A 19333-nucleotide genomic window follows, 5' to 3' on the forward strand; every position below is an offset into this window, starting at 1 on the left:
GATGGCTTTGCGGGCCACATGAAACCACTTCGCGGGCCGGATCTGGCCCCCGGGCCTTGTGTTTGACATGTCTGCTTTAAGGAAACTAAAGCTATTAAAATTATAGACTCTACTATATTTGATCTTAGCCAAAAGGCCAAGAAGCATTTAAGAAAATTACATATAGAATGTTGAACTGTTTATTGTTACAACTTATTATACTCAGTATCTTTTTTCTCTTGCATTTTTTACTTATTTTTAAGCATTTTGTGTTTTTATAGTATTTCTTTGTGATTTGTTGCTTTTGTTTTCTAATTTATTATTGTATTAAAAGCAATAAACATTATTTTAACAGATCCTGTGAAGGGTTCGATCTTAAAATGACTATAGCTATAAAACCAAATTTCAAAGAAGTCAGAATTCTGGGTTCATGCATCATGCTAAGCATGATTTGTCTTAACCTGGCACTGATGATCAAATATAGTAGCTGGGTTCACAAATAATGCTAAACCGTTAAGTCAGGAGTCTAAAACCTCTGTTGTATCAAGGGCTTCAGTAGGCTTTCCAGAACTTCCTGAAAGCCATACAATAAAAATGGGTGGGCCAAGACTGTTTTTTGCAAACATTTCAGAAGTTAAACAGACAAAATGGATGTTTTAAACCCATGCAAAGGGGTCTACGACAACTTGCTATGGCCAACCTGTTGGAGCCAACTCACCATGGTCAACTCTCCAAGGCCATTTTGCTATGGCCAATTCACTGCGAGACAACTCACCACAGAACAAGAGTTACACTAATATTGAAGAAATAGTCGAATAGAATCATTAAAAAAGGATGCCAAAGGAGGGACAAAATAAAATGTGAATGACAAAAAATATTTTTAAAATTATTTGAAACAATTACATTGAATTGTCCTGCAGCGAGTGGTCCTGTGACAAGTTATCCATGGCGAGTTGTTCCACGGTTAGTTGGCTATGGTGAGTTAGCCAAGATGAATTGGCCATGGCGAATACACCATGGTGAGTTGGCCATGTTGAGTTGTCCCATTCCACATGCAAAGATATGTGGGCCAGCTCACTTTGGGCAATGCAAAAAGATTATGGTGTGCTGCATACCACTTCCAAACTACATTTTTTTGCATCTCTGTCTTAAAATATAGTTTATAAACTGCAAAGTCTACATCTACATACTAAGCAAACTACATTAAGGTTTAATCCAATATGTGAATTGTCATACAAATTTAATTATGAGCCCAATTTAATTCATCTTTTCTAAGAACGCAGGAGAGAATGTCCACTATATCTAATGGAGTCTGTTTGTAGGCCTCTGAGCCAACATGAATTACTTTTTTTCAGCCCGTTTAATTAACTTGAAGTAAAAATTACTTGGAGCATTAATATATAAAAATTAAAAACTTCCATTAACCACTGTGAGTTATAAATACAAAGGGCTAGCTGATGTGATAGATCTGAATAAAAGTTCTTATTTTGAATGTATGCCTTTACAATCTTGCACAAGGAAAGAATCTGCTGTGTGACATTTTACTCCTTATGAATCTTGTCTTAGAAGACAAAGGATTTGTATAATATGTGAAAGCTAACTATGAGAATGTAAGCAGCAAGGTGAAATGAGGTAATCTCCTCTGCATTCAGAGGATTTGGCAAGAGGAGAAACAGTTGGAGGGCAGAAATCTAAACTTACATTCATAGCAGGGTTGAGCATGAATGAATCAGAACTGTGAACTCATGCTGTTATCATATGACATACTTGCCCTGCCCCCATGTAGCAACAGACCTCACAGAAGAACTGAGAAAAATTATGAGAAATTATCTATCTAGAGGTTATATTCACTATAGTAAGACAATACCTTCCACAGAACTGACTTTTTATGTGTATGGCTGAGTGCCTCATGTTTCATTTTGTTTTTCAACTTCCTGTGCTTACAGAGCCATAGGATCAGAGAGGCTAGACTTAATCTAATCGCTTCAGCCTTACATCTGGGAAGAGCATGTATTTTTCAGCAGAAGAACCATCATGCCAATCCCAAACCCTCAATTGAAGTGGTATACATTTCAGGTATTGTTTGAGCAACATATCCATATTAACAAAATAATTCACAATTCTAAAAAGAAATGTCACAACTATTAACCACTCCTTTTAGAGTTATAGAAAGTTGATTATTTATGATGACTTGACTCATACACTGCATTAAATCAGATTCACTTGGTTGTGGTTTATTGAATAAACTATGATTAAACACACCATCATAAACCCTGGTTTTGAAATCAGAAGGGATGGGTTGCAGCACACAGTAAACTAAAATCAAACCATGACGTTACAGTTTGACTATTCTATGAATTCAGCCTATCACTTACTACAAAAACAGATCTCATTTCTTGCTGTTTTTATTATGTACAGACCGTATCTGTGCCTTCAGAATTATAATTTAAAATAATGATATACATATTCCTCTGGGCATAAGCTTTACCCCGATGTGCATTGCATACTTACAATGCACTTTGAAACGTACAATCAGCACAATTTTGCATATTTCAAAGGACAGTTTTACAGGAAATATAAATAGTATTGTGAGGCCCTTGTTAAACATAGTCCACACTCTATATTTGCACCTCTTTATAGCAATATAACCATCAGCAGGACTTCTCTTTTTCCCCAGGAAAATCATGGGAGTTGTATTTAGCAAGAATCTTAAAATTTTAGAGGAATCTAGCCCTCCTCAGACGCAGAGTTCTAAGGAAGAAGTTGTCATTTAAAATTATTTACATTTATGCTGTATCTATTATTATAGATATCTGTATGCATATCTATAAATTTGTCCCAATTCTAGGAAGGCAAGACTTGAGTTTTCAATAAACTCTGGATAGATTGAAAGAACACAAAAATATTTGACAACCAAAGAAAAAATTGGGGGAGGGTTTTTTGACATTATTTGTCTACATGCTATCCGAATCTCAGCAGCTCTGGGTAATTTAATAGCATATTCTTTGGAGTTAATCTTACTTCTTTAGAGTTGGTGCCCTTCAAAATATTAAACTATTACAGCTTCTATTATCCTAGCCTTCATGGCCATTGCAGTTTGGTAAGATGAGCATTATAGCCTAACCAAATAGATTACAATAGAGGAATAGAGGCTGTAAACTGAGGAAGATCTGTGACCACTTGTAGAGTTCAGAGTCCTCACTCATATGGAGCACCTTTGAATGAACAGGACAGTAAATAAGTGTGTGGCAGAATCTTACTCATATTTTTTTACTTGTAGAGACAAAGCTTATTCTTTTAATATAATGATCTTACAATGATATCACAAACTTGTACAAACAAGCCCCTGAAGAAACAGGCTAAACAACGCATCAGGCTTCCAGGATACTCAGAAGCATTCTATAGGCAGTAGGGGCACTGCATAATTTCCTTTTCATTACTGTCTGAAGAATGGCTCTGTGCCATTTAAAAGTTTACAATCGTGAAATAAGTGCAATTTGAAAACTTACAACTTATCTAACAAAAAGAAAAGTTAGTCTCAGAAAGAGGAGGCTCCTATCTAAAGCTTAGTTTTTAATAAAATTGGGGGGGAGGGCTCAAACCTGACTGGAAAACAGTCAATTTTGGAAAATCTGTCCCAAAATCATAGAGTGGGAACAGCTAGTTTTTGTTAGCAGGAAAGGGAGAAGCCTACTTGTCCTTCAACTCATTTTTATTTTATTTGTTGAAAAACTTCAGGATTATGCTCTGAAGCTAAGCTCTGATTTAGGCACTATACATCAGATGTTATACTGCCACCCTTATTAAGGAATATCTGGCTGCCTAAAATGGTGGCATAGTTTGCTGCACGAAGGTATTGCTCAAATCAAGCAGCAATGCTGGTGGTATTCATAGGCCTGGAGAAAAGATAGCTGATTCATTTTGGCATCATGCCATGCTGGGCCTATGACAGTAGCATCCTAATGACGAATGTGTTAAACACACACACACACACACACACACACACATAAGGTCCTTTGGGCCCACTCAGTGCAAAGGCAGATTGTCCTGTTTTGTTTATACAAAACACAGGGAGAGGTTTAATTTTCTTAATGCAATGTAACGGTACTAAGGGGTGCTGAGGATAGAAAGTGCCAATTCATTTCCCCCCCACCCAAATAATCAAGATGGCTACTTCTCTAGAAAAAGACACTCTTTAAGAAAGAAAAAAAAAACAGTGGCAATTTTCAAGGGACCCCACTGCCAGGCCTCAAGCCAACTCCTGCCAACCTCCAAGCCATGAAGGAGTAGGGGGAGGAGGATATATGAATGGGAACAGCCAGTCTCCACACATCATAGCCAGGCCTTGGCCTGTGAGAGAGACAAGAGAGTGGACTGTCCCAGCAAGACACAGATCTTCCCACCCTCTTCCCACCCCACACGCCCTAAACAAAGGGAGCAGCTGCCTCAGCAAATGCTCCAGTGCACATGGGGAGGGGGGGAATGGGAGGATGAGCCAAGGGAGCTGTTCCCAGTGACTAAGAGCTACTGATCTCCCCACCGCCGCCCTTCGACCCCACCCAACATAGTTTTCAATCTTTGAGCCTCAACTTAGCGCTGGGTCATTAGACCACCAACCTTCCCACCCCTCACCCTCTCCTTGCCGTGCCCCTGAAAGGGCTCAAAAGCTCTGGGACTGGGGAACAGAAACCACCACCTCCAAAGTGTGCGTGTTGGGTGGGGGAGACCAGAGCCGAAGGGGGAGAGGTCTCCCCTCTAAAGCATCGGCCGTCCTGCGCTACTTTCCCACCCCACCCCGTCCGTCCACCCTCTTCCCGCCGCCCCCCGTGGCTGCAAACCACCTGCTCTCGCAACCCCTTCCATCCCTCTCCGGAGTGCTTTCACCCCAAATGTCCTCCGCGTCCCCCTATTTCCTTATTCTGATTTCCGCAGAAGGGATCAACCCCCCCCCCGGCAATTTTAGTCATAGTCACGTGGATGGGGGGGCGAGACGAGGAGCGGGGGGGGGGCGGGAAAGGGATATAGAAGAGGAAGAAAAAAAAAAAGAGAGAGATGGAGGAAATCGTCCGGGTCATTCGGGGATAAGGAAGCCCGAGGCCGAGGCCAGGCGATTTCTGTGCGCCAAAGCGCTGCGCGCCCAGAGCGTGGCCCGGTGCAGTCCCGCGGCCGGGCTGCCTCCCGCCCCCGCGAGAGGAAAAGTAAAGCCCGGCCGCGCTTCCCCTCCTGCCATGCACCTGCTCTGGGTGCCGGGCGAAGGGTGGGGGGGGGGGGGGAGAAGAGACGAGCGGCCGGGCGGGCGGGTTTTCTGGGGAGGGGGGCGCACGGTGGGCGGGCGGACGACACGGCGCAGCGCAGCTACTCACCAAGGCGCACGGCGAGGCGGCGCGGAGGAGGGGGCGCTCCGGGGACCCGCCGCGTCGTCGGGGCTGGGCCGGGGCGAGCAGCCTCCCCGCCAATGGGGCTCCCCCCTCTCCTCTCCTCCTCGCCGTCTCTCGCTCGCTCGCTTGCTCCCTCTTCCTTCCTCCCTCCCTCTCCCTCTCTCTCTCTCGCTCCCTTCCTCCCTCCCTTCCATTGTACGGAGCCGCAGGCAGCGGCGGCGATTTGCATTTCTGAGCCTTGCGCGGCGAGGGATCACCCGGCTCCATTGTGCGCTCCGGCTCGGCCGGGGCAGCCCTGCCTCGAGGGGAGGGGGCAGCCTGGGTTGGAAAGGAGGGGGAACGAAGGAGAGAAACATCGAAACACGGCCTGCTCTGCTCGGGCACGGGGATTAAATGGTGGTGGGGAGGGGGGGGGAGAGACAAGAAATATTCGTGCCACGAAAGTGGGCACTCTACTCGGGGGCATCCAAAACCTCTCCGGCCAGCTTTGTCAAGGCGGCCCAGGGAGTGATCGGAAAGAGTGCCAGAGAATAGTAGATTGCCATTTACCTCATTTCTTTCCCCCACACCCGACAGAAAATGGAAATATGGGTGGCACTACCGTGGCACAAGTTATTGTTTGCACTCCCGATGGGGGCCCGCGGAGGGACACAGCCAGTTCTGGGTTGGTATTTCATACCAGAAAATAGCACCACCGTAAACCAAGAAGTCCCTGCCGCTGTTAGAGCCAAGCAAACAGTAGTGCAATTGAAGATTACAGAGCAGAGGATTGGAGAGGCAGGATCAGCCTGTCTCAGCCTGCTCAGTTGGGCCATGAAGGGGGGTAGGGGGTGGGCAGAAGAGCTGGTAACTTGGCACAAGCAAGCATTGTCTGCTTTGTTGTACATTAGCGGAAGAAATCAATGCGAATTTTTGGGATGACGGAGTGTCCCTGGCAGGAGGGAGGGGAAGCAGAATGTTACACAGACTGGCTTTGTTTTGCTGCTCCCTGACTGAAAGCACAGGCCAGGATGGGCATCACTAACTGGTACTTGACCACACAGTCATTTTCATATCCCAAAGCCTTCTCATCTTTAAGGTTGATGCTGTGTGGCTTCTGAAAGGACAAGGAGGAGCAGGAAGGCAAAATTCCACTCCGACATTGCGCTCTGCTGTGGGCAGCAGCCAAGTTTGTGAGCAGCAGCAGCAGCAACAAGTAGGTTGTGCTACCACTGAGTAAGAGTCAAGCCCTGTTTGCTTTGTTACGCCACACTGCTGACAAGCAGACCTGAATGGTCCTTCCAGGCATGTGGTCTGATGGAAGGGCCTCTCAGTGCTGCTGCTCAGCCACTCAGGTCAGTCGAGGAAAAGGAACATTCTGGTTGCCAAGCAACCACAAGTCAGGTTTTTATCTACCTCTTATGTAGCTCTCTTAAAGAATGGGAAAGTGAGCGCACCAGCCAAATATCTAAGTCAGGAAAACAGATGGGAAAGAGGCCAAATCAGCTTGGCATTGTGTTCCCCCCTAAAGGGGGAGGGGGGGCTATTCAGCAGCCAGGGCAAGTAAATGGATAAATGACAGTGTGAGCTGAAAAACCCTGCTTTGCTGAGGGAGGGGGTAAAAGCAGGTTTAATAAAACTGCAAATACAGCTACACACATTAGCAACATACTGTATTTGTAACCTCAGAAGTCCCACTGATTTCAATGGGATTTCTGCCCAAATGAGTACTTAATTGCAGCCTTGTAAAACTAACCACTATTTAGACTTGCTAAAAATAGCCTTTTCTCCATTAGAGACCCCTCCAAGTGAAAGAAAAGTCTAAAGGATGATAGAGTTGATGTAATAATAAAAGCCACATATAAAAACAAAACTACCCAGATCTAAGAACAAACTAAAGGAACTTGGCTGTTTATATTACATTTAAAGTTGATAGAGAATCAAGATAATGTGAAGAAAATGCTAAATTGACTTTGATCAGAGAAAAGTTACTATCTGTTTCTTGTTGACTGAAAATCCCTTAGACTTTTTGGATGAAATAGAAAAAAATGAACTTATGATTTATGGTTTTGATTAGACAGGATAGATACAGAAAGAAGAGTTATGTAGAATAAGAGGTAAATTTATAATATAGTTATAACTGGTAAATAAGATTGGAAGCTATTTCTTTGAATCTTTTTTCATACTTAGTTTTTTTCCTTTCTTGCACTTCTAGCTTTTTCTTTCCTCACTTTATCTTAGTTTTTTATCTATCAGAAAAAAACAATACAGTACTATAACTTTTAGAGCTGAAGAACAGAAATGATTATTGTTTCAGCATGTTTTTCTAAAAACTATAATATTGTTAGGCAACTCTTGATGGAATATGAGCTCTCTGTTTAGTACTTACAATGCCTTGCAATTATAGTAGGTAATAACTATAAATCACTTCTTAAATAGATTAAAATTTGCATGATAGCCCCATATTTTACTTTTCCCATGAAAATTGGGCCTGAAAATGCTGAACATTCCATTCCAATATTGAGTTATCCATTCTGATTTTTCTAAACCAGAATTAAAAGCCCTGCCCATCTTTACCGCCCACAAAGCAACCACAATTTCCATCAAATGAGTCCCCATCTTTTCTCATTTGTTGCTCAGTAAGTAGCACTGAAACACAATGTAGAATTTGAGCCTAGTATATGTGTAACTTTGCAGATGCCACAAAAATCTGATCTAAATGGACACTAATGATTGGATGTTAAAAGTTTCTTACTCCCAACAAAACCTTATTTCTCACTTTCCCATTTTGTTTAGGGAGGAAATATTTAGAGGAGGGGGAACAGGAATATTCTCAATTGTATGCTGCAGGCCCTTCCACTTAAGCATGGAGTGGCCCAAATATGAAAGAGGAAGGGAACATCATCTGATTTTAGCAGCAAAAAGGAAAGCCATGGTAAAATACTGAATCCTGTCCCTTATTCACTATCACTTCCACCACTGGAGTTACTCAAAAACTCAAATTAGGCATTACTCTTAATTGTGTGTTAATAACCCAAATACTGTTTGTATTTTAACACTAGCAGGGGGGCATGGAGGAAGAGAGTCACTGAGACTAGATTACAAAGGAAAGACAAACAGCCTGAAGGGAAGCAGTTGCAGCTGCTACCAGGAAGAACTTTTTTTCTATAGTTAATTGGAGAAATAGATGTTCTCATTGAGACTATAGCTCATAAAAAGATTAAACCTCCTTCATGTTGCTCCTATTGAGTAGGTGGGTGTATGCACAATAAAAAGATGTCCTTGTTTCCTATTTGCTTCCTATATCTGCCTGTTTTGGGCTCTAAGCAGGGCAATAATACAGGAAGTGATTTGCCACTGTCTTCCAGGATGTCTTTTGACTTTCCAGTCTTATCTATATCCCTGATATTTCCTGGTAGCCCCTTCCAGGTTTCCTAACTAGACCTGAATTAGGTTAGTTTAGTGTGGTCAGCTAGATCTGCAATTTAAAACAAAAACAAAACAATTATGAATGCAACTGGGTTGACCTAGTGTTGACCATTGAAGAAGCAACTGCATACAAAAAGAATATACAAGAATATATAAACAGTTTGCAAGAGACAGTTTGTATGTGTCTCGCCCACCAGTTGGCAGAGTTTTAAGTGTCCCATCTAGTTGCTCTTCAAGTTGCATAGTTCTGATATATCTTGCAACCTTATGGACAGCATGGTGAGAATTAAACCTCATTGATATGCCACTTTAACAAGGTTTAAGTAAATTTTCAGCACCATAATTATGCTGGTCAGTTATGGCCAAACATAAATGAGTACCAGGCCCATGCAAAAGTGGTTATAAACAAAGTAAATAATTCTACTCCAAAAAAGGAAAAAGTATTGTAGGACAACCTCATTAATGAAAATGAATAGCAAGAGGTACTTATATACAATCCTTTCAGTTGAGGGAACTTGACAGCTTAGTATTTTTAAAAAATGGAAGAAAAGTCATGGTGCAATATATTTAGTGGCATTTATAGCAATATTCAAATGTCTACTAATACTGTTCAGACTCGGTGCATTATACCAAAGTTACAAATTTATATTCTACATTACATCTTCTTGCCTCTTCTTACAATTTGTTTGCTTTTGAAGGAATAATATCACAATAGATATGACCAATACTGAATTGTTCTTTGTTTCCACTGAAAATCATTGAGACAAGTGCAAGTATCTTTATATGAATTCACCTCAGTTATATTTATCACCTTTTCCATATGGGCATAAAAGAAAGTCCTCTATTAAATTCCTAGAGGACATATAAAAAAGGAACAAATGCCAAATAACTCAACTTACCAAATTAAGAAAATTAACTGTATCCAATAGTACAGTCACAGTGTTCCCCCCTCAAAACTCAGAAACTCTTGCTCAATTCTAAATATAGCACCATTTGTACTTCTTTATCAATTACTTCCTCCAATCAGAATTACAGTATACCGCATGTGAAAAAAAGCAAGCAGCAAGTAAGCCAACCTTATGCTACAGGAAAAAGCAACTATCCCTCTCCCCCAGTCTTTGATATTTTCACTCACACTGTAATAGATTTTCACATGGGAGTTGGTTTTGTACAAATCTTGTTCCTTAAACAAGCCATGTGGTGATATTATTTAACCATCTCAAAATTAATGTTGAAGATTAAAGGTGTATATATGCAGTTCAGGGATCTCTTCCTTATGCTCAGCATAATCATGGAACAATGATGTGTCTTATGTCTCTTCACATTGCAAGAATGTAGGAGCATAGCTTTAACCAAGTACTATTCATCAAAACTCCCTGCATAGAAATATTAGCAAACATAAAATAGATATCTAACATATCTTAACTGTCCTTGCTGTGCCAGTTCCTCTACCAAATAAGATGCAAAATAAAAAGCTCAAAATCCCAAAATTAAATTGACAAGCACCTCCATTGCATTCTAAAGTGTCACAGTTCCAGAAAATGGTTATCTTGCGAAGATCTATGGCATCATGCATACTGTACATCATTCTCATACTGTTGTATTACTCTTCTGATCTTGAGTAACTCACCTGAAGCTATCTGATCCTATTTTAGAAGCGTGTACTTCTATATATGACAGTCACATAGCCCAGATGCCCTTTTTTTTCTTTTACTCTAAAATTACCTTGGAGAAAGTTCAGGAAATGGATGCTGTAGTTGCCTAACAACTGTAGCCTAGATTCTTCCTTTTATTACCACTGGAGAGAATAAAATACCAATCGATCTTAAGACTGAAGCTGTGATTGGTGATAGGTCAACCAATAAATACACAGATCCATAAACTATGGATATTACCACATCTGATCCTCAACAGAAGATGATTAAGCCCACCAAGTTCCCTCTTTCCCAGCAACTTTTAATTTGGATGAACCTGGGAATTTCTTGGTTGAGCTTCCTTACTTGGTAGCCTCTCTTACTATCAATAGTATGAGCTTGACCAAAACTCTCCAGGAAATTCACAATCCAAGAAAATGGCAGAAAAGGCACTCAATGAGTAGTGATCAGGCAGGACATGGACATCCCACAGTAGGATATGACCGATTTAGATGCTTCTGTGGAGTGGTAACAGAGCCATCAGGAAATGGGTGGGAGCAAGTCACAATATTGTTGAATATGACCATCCAATCCCCAAGTTTCTGCAAGGATCTCAAACTGTCCTGTTCCCAGAGTCCCTAGGAACTGATTCTTGCCGTCCATGGCTTCCTGGAGAAAAGAGTTTCCGATGCAGGCTCCATACCCAACGCTAAAAAGAAACAAAAGCAAATCAGACTTTAGAAAGTCATCAACAATTTTAAATAAGTGTTGAATACCTTCCCTCTCAATTATTCAATCCACATATCTCTACTTTATATTTGAATCTTTAAAATCCATCCTGACCTTATGAAAATTAATTTGAGGTTTAAATCTTAATACCATTATGCATTAATAATACATAGCACTGACCAACATGCAATTAGAAAGCAACATTTTATAGCACATTTTGTTTAGTATCCATAGCATTTCAGCTTGGTTGCTTTCTAACTTGATCGCCTGCATATATGTTCCATTTCTACTCTCATCAACTCCAATCAGCATGGCCCATGGCAAAAGATGATGAAACACACAGTCTACAATACTGGAAGGCATCAAGTTGTTCACTATGTTATAACAACTGTGCAAGATTGGTTGATATTTCATTATCCAGACGGAGGACTAGAAAACTCAGCTCACACTGTTAGGCATTATGTTAGCCAGCTGTATAGATATTAGAGGAATTTTAAATAGCAGTAGTAATATAAAGACAACTGCGTGGCGGTGGCACAGAGGACAGAGAAGCTATAGGACAATAGAACACAAAAGGAAGAGCACCTGGACACAGAATCACTCATTTAACAGGGATGAAGCAGACATCCTGAAGTATCCCTGTAATATAGACTGAAAGAAAGGCTCTTGGGAATAATATGTGCTGCAGCTTAGGGAAATGGGGATGGCAGGGAGCAGATACACGAACGGAGTGGGAAGTTGCACAAAGGCAGAAAAGTTTGGTGGGGGGGGCTGTACCTGGCCGCCCCAATCTCAGAGTGGGGTCACTGGTTCTCCGGCAATGCCAAAGCTCTGGCAAATAAAGAAAAAAAAAACAGAAGCCATCAGGGATGGCCTAGTGAACCCTGGAGAGGAAGGATAGAATAGCTGAATCATACTATTTGGCAGAAAAAACACATAACTGTTGAAATACCTACAAGGTTACCAGCAACTGAAAGATGGTCTTTCATAACTTTGTTACAAGGACAGAATTGCCAGTGGTAAGTAAAAAGTCTTGGGGCACTCTTCCACTCAGGGCAGCTCATATCCTTAATAATGAGCCCTATAATCAACAGATTCAACTGCTAACAACTTCCCCCGATTCACAGCATTTCAGGTCGCAGGCACTTCTCCCCAAGAAGTGAGGGGTGTCACTTCTAAGAGATGTTGATTATAATAATGAAATATCTGGGTTGAGACCCTCCCTCTGTATGTCTTTGAAACAAAGTTAATCCAAGTAGAACCACCCATCCAGCACCATTTCCCTTTCCTCAGATAAAACCTGAAATAATACAGTCAAGAAAAGGCATTATATGAGGTTAATAAAAGAACTCTATTACAAACTCTTATCGCCAAAGAACATTTAAAACACTGAATAAACTCACCGACTGATGGTGTCCTAAAGCAGAGCTGCTGCCAGGCAGTGAACTTCTCCCCTGCCTAAGTGGTTCATGGTGGCTTGGGGAGGCTCCCTCTGACCCGGAGGTGTGAGCTAAGAGGAACACAGAACACAGTTAAGCACCAGCAGAAGCAACTGCTAGTCTCTTGAGAGGGTTGATAGAAGAACAGTGATGCTACCTCTCGGGATGGGCTTGACATCTAAGTCCCATTCCTCTTCCTCAAAGTGGCCAGGGAGTGACAAGCCAGGAGGGGGACCAGGGCCAAGGCCCAGAGGAGCTAAGCGCTGAGAAGGGCAGGAGGACAAGCTCATTGAGACACTTGGCTGGGCAGCTAAAGAGAAGTGAGGAGGGAAAAAAAGAGACAAACATCGAAGGCATTTTGATTCATACCCCTGTCCCTGAGAACACCTCTCCCTCCACAGTTTGTTCCCATCTCACTAACAGATAACATTATTTCAACCACATTTTTTGTGGCCTTTCTCCATCTTAAACTCATGGGGGCCAAACAAGGTGGGAGATTATTTTGGTCCACTCTTGGCTTTCTGATTGCAGATAAAAAGGTTCTGAGATTGATCTACCAGTTTTCACTGTTTGCAAATCTATTTCCTCTCTTCCCTACAGTTTTTTTTTGTATAGTAAAGGCAATAAGGCTACATTTACTTAGAGTTAATGCATCACTGCATTGTCGGTTCCAGTCTGCTCATTACTGTTTTTTTTTCTTATCAGTTCTTAAGCAGCCAACTGCCTGAAATGCAAGGCTCCATCCACAAACATACAACCCCCTTCCCCCCCCCCCCCCCGCCAAAAAGACAAAACAGAAAACCCACCAATGGGAATGTACCAAGATTAGGCCTAACTAGAAACTCTGGTCATGATGATGCTAGTAATCAAATGACATAATCAAAACTATACTTTTGTTTTGAATTCCCTGGATCACACAAAGTAGCATTTGCTTTGTCTGACAGATCTAGTTCTGTAAACTTAACGGGGATAATGACACTAAAAAAAAACACTTGATTCTTTCTTTTTCAAAATAAAATTAATGTTAATCTTTGACATAGATTTTATGCAACTTTTCTTTTCTTTGAAGAAAAGAATAAATAAAACATTTTAAGAATTCCAATCCTCCCTCAATCAAAACATTCCCCTGTTGACCTGACCATCCTTGCTTAGACATGCTCATACCTTGTCTCCAGAGCAGTTGGGCTATAATATTTGTCCACTGATGCTTGACTTCAGCGGAAGCTGCTTGCAATGTATACGCCTGCCGGGCTGGTCCCCTTCCAAACCAAAGCTCAAAACGTAACCCACTAGAACCCACACTCTCTGTCAACCCCATGGAAGCAGTCTGTATGAAGAGAGGAAACAACAAAAATGTGACACTGTTCACGCTTCATAATCAGCTGCAAAGTAATTTGATTTTCACTTAACTGTTCTGCAGCCTCAATCAGTTATGGCTTATGCAGTAAATCATTATTAAACCCATTGCTCACTGCAATATATGAACAAGGTGTCTGAGTAAATATTGTTGCACCATCTGCAATAGGAAGTAAGTTTACATGCAAAGCTGAGAGATGGGTGATCCAGGAGAAGAGAGGGCTTTTTAGTTGACAAGATTTTTCACCAAGAATTGTAATTTTATTCCCTGATGTCAGCTGAGCTATTGGTGAGATAATCAATCCCTTCTCCTCTTCCCCAAATTTTAATTTTCTTCCCAATCCTTTTTTCCACACTGCATTTGCAGTGGCTTTCAGCTGTTTGTCATGTGCAAGTCTGACAATCATGTTTATTTATTGAACGGATAACTAAAGCAATCTCATTTCAGACAATAATTTCACCAGTATGGATTAAAATAGCCCCAAATTACACTTCTAGCCCCTAAAGCCTGGGAAAATATTCAGGATAATCACTTTACCTACCTGCAAGGCCTGTTTGCAGACATAGCTACCCTCAGCTCCTTTACATTTGGTAAAGAGTAGCAGCTGCTCAAACAGGAAAACATGTCGCTGGCATTTACGGCGTCCAGACAACAGAATGAGTTCACCACGCTGAAGCAATGGCCCTTGTTCTGACAGTTTCATCTGCAAAGGAGCAGGAGCACACATGAAACTCAGGTTGCCTTTCCCTCTAGTGCTGAGAAGAGTGGGAGACTGTCGGTGCCCCCAGTTTGCCCACCAGTATTTTTGTGTTTGCTGTTGTAAGTATTCAGAGTTTTGCACATTTCAAAAAGATCAGAGTTTGGCAACAGCACAGAACTTTTGCAAGTGTCAGAAAAGATTAAGCTGGCGGGTTTAGACAAGTGGCATGGGAGGAAACAGCACATGCACAGTAAGCAGCAAGAAAGATGCAGCACCATACGATGGGAGCGCCCACGCGCTCACCTCGCAGCCCCGGATCTGCTCTGTGGCCAGCAGGTCTCTGCCTCGCTGCTCCTGTGCCTCCAGCAGTTGCTGGGCCTCCTGTAGGGCTTGGCGGTCAGGCCCCTGCTCGAGCTCACATTCATGTAGCAGCTCACCCAGGAAGCGCCGGTACCGCTCCAGTTGCTCCAGAGGCACCTGCAAAGTGTATGCTAGTTGTCCATCCTCACGTGGCTCCATCAGACCTTTCTGCAGGAAGGAGAGGATAAAGACAGAAGGCTAGAATGAAACAACGGAGACAAACCACTCAGATGTTACCTGTTACATCACCGTTTCCTGGATATCCCATAATCCAGACATGTCAAACACAAGGCCAGGGGGCCGGATCCGGCCCACGAAGTGGTTTCATGTGGCCCACAAAGCCATCCTGGAAACAGTGAGGGAACGGCCCCCTCTGCCTTGGCCCTGGCCCAGAGACCCTCCTTCTGCCAGAGACCCTCAGATCTGTCCCACTCCTGCCCAGGCCCCCATAGGCACCCTTGATGCGAACGATGTAGAGCTGGCCATGCCCACCCAGTAGGCCATGCCCACCCTGGCCATACCCACCCGGCCCCCTTAGGGCAACCGCAATGCTGATGCGGCCCTCAATGAAATTGAGTTTGACACCCCTGCCATAATCCATCTCTCTACAATGAACGAAACTACACAAATATTCCAAAGTTGAGCTTTTTGGGGGATGGCCAGCAGGCTGCACATGATCAAACTCTCAGTGCAACTCTAAGTATGCCAATCTCAGGGAGACCTAATCTAATGAGTAAAAAGGGCCTCTTATGAACAGAAGCTGTTTTCTTTAGCAGTTGATTCATCCGGCCTTTCAAGATCAAAAGGGAAATTCCATCTCTGTCTGCCACGTGGCTGCAACTCATTTACCTTGCCAGTGCTTCGAAGCAAAGCCAGGGCAGCCTGGAACTTGTGGTGATCTTTGGCATAGGTTGCATACAATTGAAGCTCTTCTTTCTGAAGTAGGAAAGAGAAAACTCATCAGTGGAGTACAGTCAGGTAAATTCCAGGAAAACTGGCTACTGGAACAGAGCAAAATCACCTCCTCTCTAGCCCAGGGGTAGGCAACCTTGCCTCTTTTATGACTCGTGGACTTCAACTCCCAGAATTCCTGAGCCAGCCATGCTGAGGGGAAAGGGAGCAGTTTCCAAGCTGAGCCATGCTGGCTCAGGAATTCTGGGAGTTGAAGTCCACAAGTCATAAAAGAGCCAAGGTTGCCTACCCCTGCTCTAGCCTATGGGCAACTTATGCTCATTTTTACTCCCTCCATTCTTTTTAACAGGACAAGGCAAGCTCAAAAGACTTCCATCTCTTTCTTTCAGCCTTGCTGCTTTTGAATTCCATGCACTAATTATGGAATTAATATTCCTTATCAATTTATTTCCATGCTAAAGCAAAGCTTGTCCTGATAATTTGTATTATCAGACTTTTAAAGAAGCAGGAGAAAACACAACATTTTAATAAGGTGATAGGCTCTTTGAAAAAAAGAGGTCTTTTTTATTAATGGAGAGAAGCAAAAACTTTGTAGCAAGCATGTAGGTGAAGGTTTCTTATAGTAGAGCAGGTAAACAAAGAGCATGGATTACTCAAGAATTAAGGCAAAGTATAATTCTGACAAAACAGAAGGGCAGAGCTGACCAGAAGGAAAGGCAGTTTGGCCATTACTGTGCTTTCTGCATAGTCTTTAAAAAATGAGGATAAAGAACCACAAGCTTTTTTAAAAGGGGAGGGAGCTTTTACCTACCTTTTTAAAGATGGACAGCCTGCATTTGCTGTGAACCAGACTGACATATCTCCAGGAACAGTAACTAGCTATCCTGCTGCTATATTGAAGACTGAGGTTGTTTATGTCAAGCAATAACATATGTTATTTCATATGTTAAACTTGTGTATTGCTTTAAGAGATTTAGTTTAAGTTTGGGAGGGGGGACGAGTAGGATTGCACCTTTCAAGGCCATCTCTAACTAGAGAAGATAAGACCTTGGTGGGTTTTCTAATGGAAGGGAAACGGATTCTTTAAATTAATTGGAGAATATGATTAATGACAAAATTAGAAAGGTGGAGAATTGTGTTTTAATATATTGTGCAAGGGGCGGAGATTTCAGATTCAAGCTTCCTTCAAGCAAGCATTTGCTGGTGTATTAGGGTAATAAAGGACTTTTAAGGTAAACAATGCCTCAGAGTCACTTGAAAAGCCCATGCGTGGGAAACTTGACAGTTTACTTTTATTAGGTAAAGGTAAAGGTTCCCCCGTACATGCATGCTAGTCATTTCCAACTCTAGGGGCCGGCGCTCATCTCCGTTTCAAAGCTGAAGAGCCAGCGCTTGTCCGAGGACGTCTCCGTGGTCATGTGGACGGCATGACTAGACGCCAAAGGCGCACGGAACGCTGTTACCTTCCCACCATAGTGGTCCCTATTTTTCTACTTGCATTTTTACGTGCTTTCGAACTGCTAGGTTGGCAGAAGCTGGGACGAGTAACAGGTGCTCACTCTGTTACGCGGCACTCGGGATTCAACCCGCCAAACTGCCGACCTTCTGATCGACAAGCTCAGCGTCCTAACCCACTGAGCCACCACGTCCCTTTTACTTTTATTAGTTAGAGATAATTTATCCTTGCAGCTCTCTCTGGATACAGAAAGCAAACAAAGGTTGGATCTACTATATCTTGGATGCAAAAATTAAGATGACCACTACATGGCAGCAAGGAAAGAGTTTTCTGTACTTCTTTACAACCATTTAGTGGTTAACTGGAGCTTTGCAGCCCAGATCTGGTAGCCTTATCAAAGATTAAAGATGGAAGTAATAAAAGAGAGAGAAAGACCAGAAGTTGAGAGAGCAATGACAGTCAAAGTTGTGATATCGGCCAACCACTTACACACAGGTACTCCCGATTTACGACCACAACCGAGCCCAAAACTTCTGTTGCTAAGCAAGAAAGTTGTTAGTTTTGCCCCATTTTACAATCTTGCCTGTCACAGCTATTAAGTGAACACTGCAGTTGTTAAGTTAGTAACACAGTTATTAAGTGAATCTGGCTTCCCTGTTGATTTTGCTTGTCAGAAAGTCGTGAAAGATGATCACATGACCCCGGGATACTGCAACCATCATAAATATGAATCAGTTGCCAAGCATCTGAATTTTTATCATGTCACTATGGGGATGCTGCAATGGTCATGTGAAAAGTTACTTTTTTAGTGCCATTGTAACTTTGGTCACTAAATGAATTGTTGTAAGTCGAGGACTGCTGGGAGTCATGCTCTACTCAAAGGAGATTTTACCTGATTAAAGACTTGTGTATGGGCATTTTGAAAGCCAGGGTGATACACTGGACTGGCACCAAATGCTCCCTGAGCTACCAAAGTTCATTGGGTGACTCTGGATGAATCACTCTCGTCAATCCAATCTACCACCAGTTGTGGGAAAAATAGGAAGCAATGCTATGTCCCCCATTTTCAGCTCTTATACAAAGGAGGGATATCAATTAACAAATAAATAAATATTGTCAATTTTTAAAAGAATGGGCCTATACACAAAAGCTATTGGGAAGCTATGCTCTCTTCCCTAAAACCCTGGTATCATACCAAGAGACTCTTTAGTTATAGGGGTGGAGTAAAAGGCAACTCTATATGCTCAAGAGGAAATCTCTGCTTCACTGCTTCTTCACATATGCCAGAACATTTTTTTTTTTAAAAAAAAGCCTTTCAGAACCAAGAGATGGTCACGTGGTTGAGGAAGCTCTGTCGGTGGATGGGTGAGAAAGGAAGGAAAGAAAGGGGTGGAATTCTGACACAGGAAATGGGTCCCAGCATGCAGCAGGTGGAGTAGCAGCTGAGGAAAGGAAGCACTCACGTGGCGCAGGAAGCAGCTGCCAGCGCGTGACGGGTGGTTCATGCACCCCTCCAACTCGCTCAGGAGGCAGCTGGAATGGAAGGCCAGCAGCTGGTCCCGCGTGGCCCGGAGGGCACTGCCCAGGCATCTTAACTCAGCTGTCCAGGCCTGTCCCCCGGGCTCCTGAGACAGAGAGAGGGGCTGGCTAAGGGCACCCACGTACTCCCGCTCGCACTCCAGCAGCTCAACCAAAAGCTGCTGTTGGACCCTGAGGAGAAAGAGGGAGGAATGGTCACATTCAAAGTTGCCCAGCCGTGCTTGAACCATCTGGTGACAGCCAAGTCTGTCAAGCAAGGAATGTTACAACACATTGGGCAACAGAACATCAGCACAAGGGTTTATCAGCTGCTTCTGCTCCCCCACCAAAAAAATGTGTGCGATCAGTGTTTTGAACCACATTGCATATCTGCAAATGTACAATTTTATTTTCATTGGGTATGATTCTGGTTCAAGGTGGCTCCAGGTTATTTTATATGTTT

At 42.7% G+C, this 19333-nt stretch overlaps 2 protein-coding genes across 2 annotated transcripts in view; both read right to left on the bottom strand.

Annotated features, from left to right (window-relative positions):
* ZNF219 (zinc finger protein 219) overlaps positions 1 to 5477 on the bottom strand; it is a 28128-nt gene extending 22651 nt beyond the window's left edge. The window contains exon 1 of the mRNA XM_083379281.1: positions 5343 to 5477. The gene's annotated coding sequence lies outside the window, so the exon portion shown is untranslated. The remainder of the gene's footprint in view (positions 1 to 5342) is intronic.
* A 3866-nt stretch (positions 5478 to 9343) lies between these two features.
* The window catches only part of ARHGEF40 (Rho guanine nucleotide exchange factor 40), a 40782-nt gene continuing 30792 nt past the window's right edge, over positions 9344 to 19333 (bottom strand). Inside the window, exons 12-19 of the mRNA XM_083379189.1 lie at positions 18816 to 19062; positions 15834 to 15920; positions 14928 to 15152; positions 14466 to 14627; positions 13732 to 13894; positions 12725 to 12877; positions 12532 to 12638; positions 9344 to 11108 (exon numbers count right to left, since the gene is read on the bottom strand). Coding sequence (XP_083235315.1) covers positions 11013 to 11108; positions 12532 to 12638; positions 12725 to 12877; positions 13732 to 13894; positions 14466 to 14627; positions 14928 to 15152; positions 15834 to 15920; positions 18816 to 19062 — 1240 coding nt within the window. The 3' untranslated portion in view covers positions 9344 to 11012. The remainder of the gene's footprint in view (positions 11109 to 12531; positions 12639 to 12724; positions 12878 to 13731; positions 13895 to 14465; positions 14628 to 14927; positions 15153 to 15833; positions 15921 to 18815; positions 19063 to 19333) is intronic.

Source organism: Vipera ursinii, assembly GCF_947247035.1.
Source record: "Vipera ursinii genome assembly, chromosome: Z".
Taxonomy (NCBI): Eukaryota; Metazoa; Chordata; class Lepidosauria; order Squamata; family Viperidae; genus Vipera; species Vipera ursinii.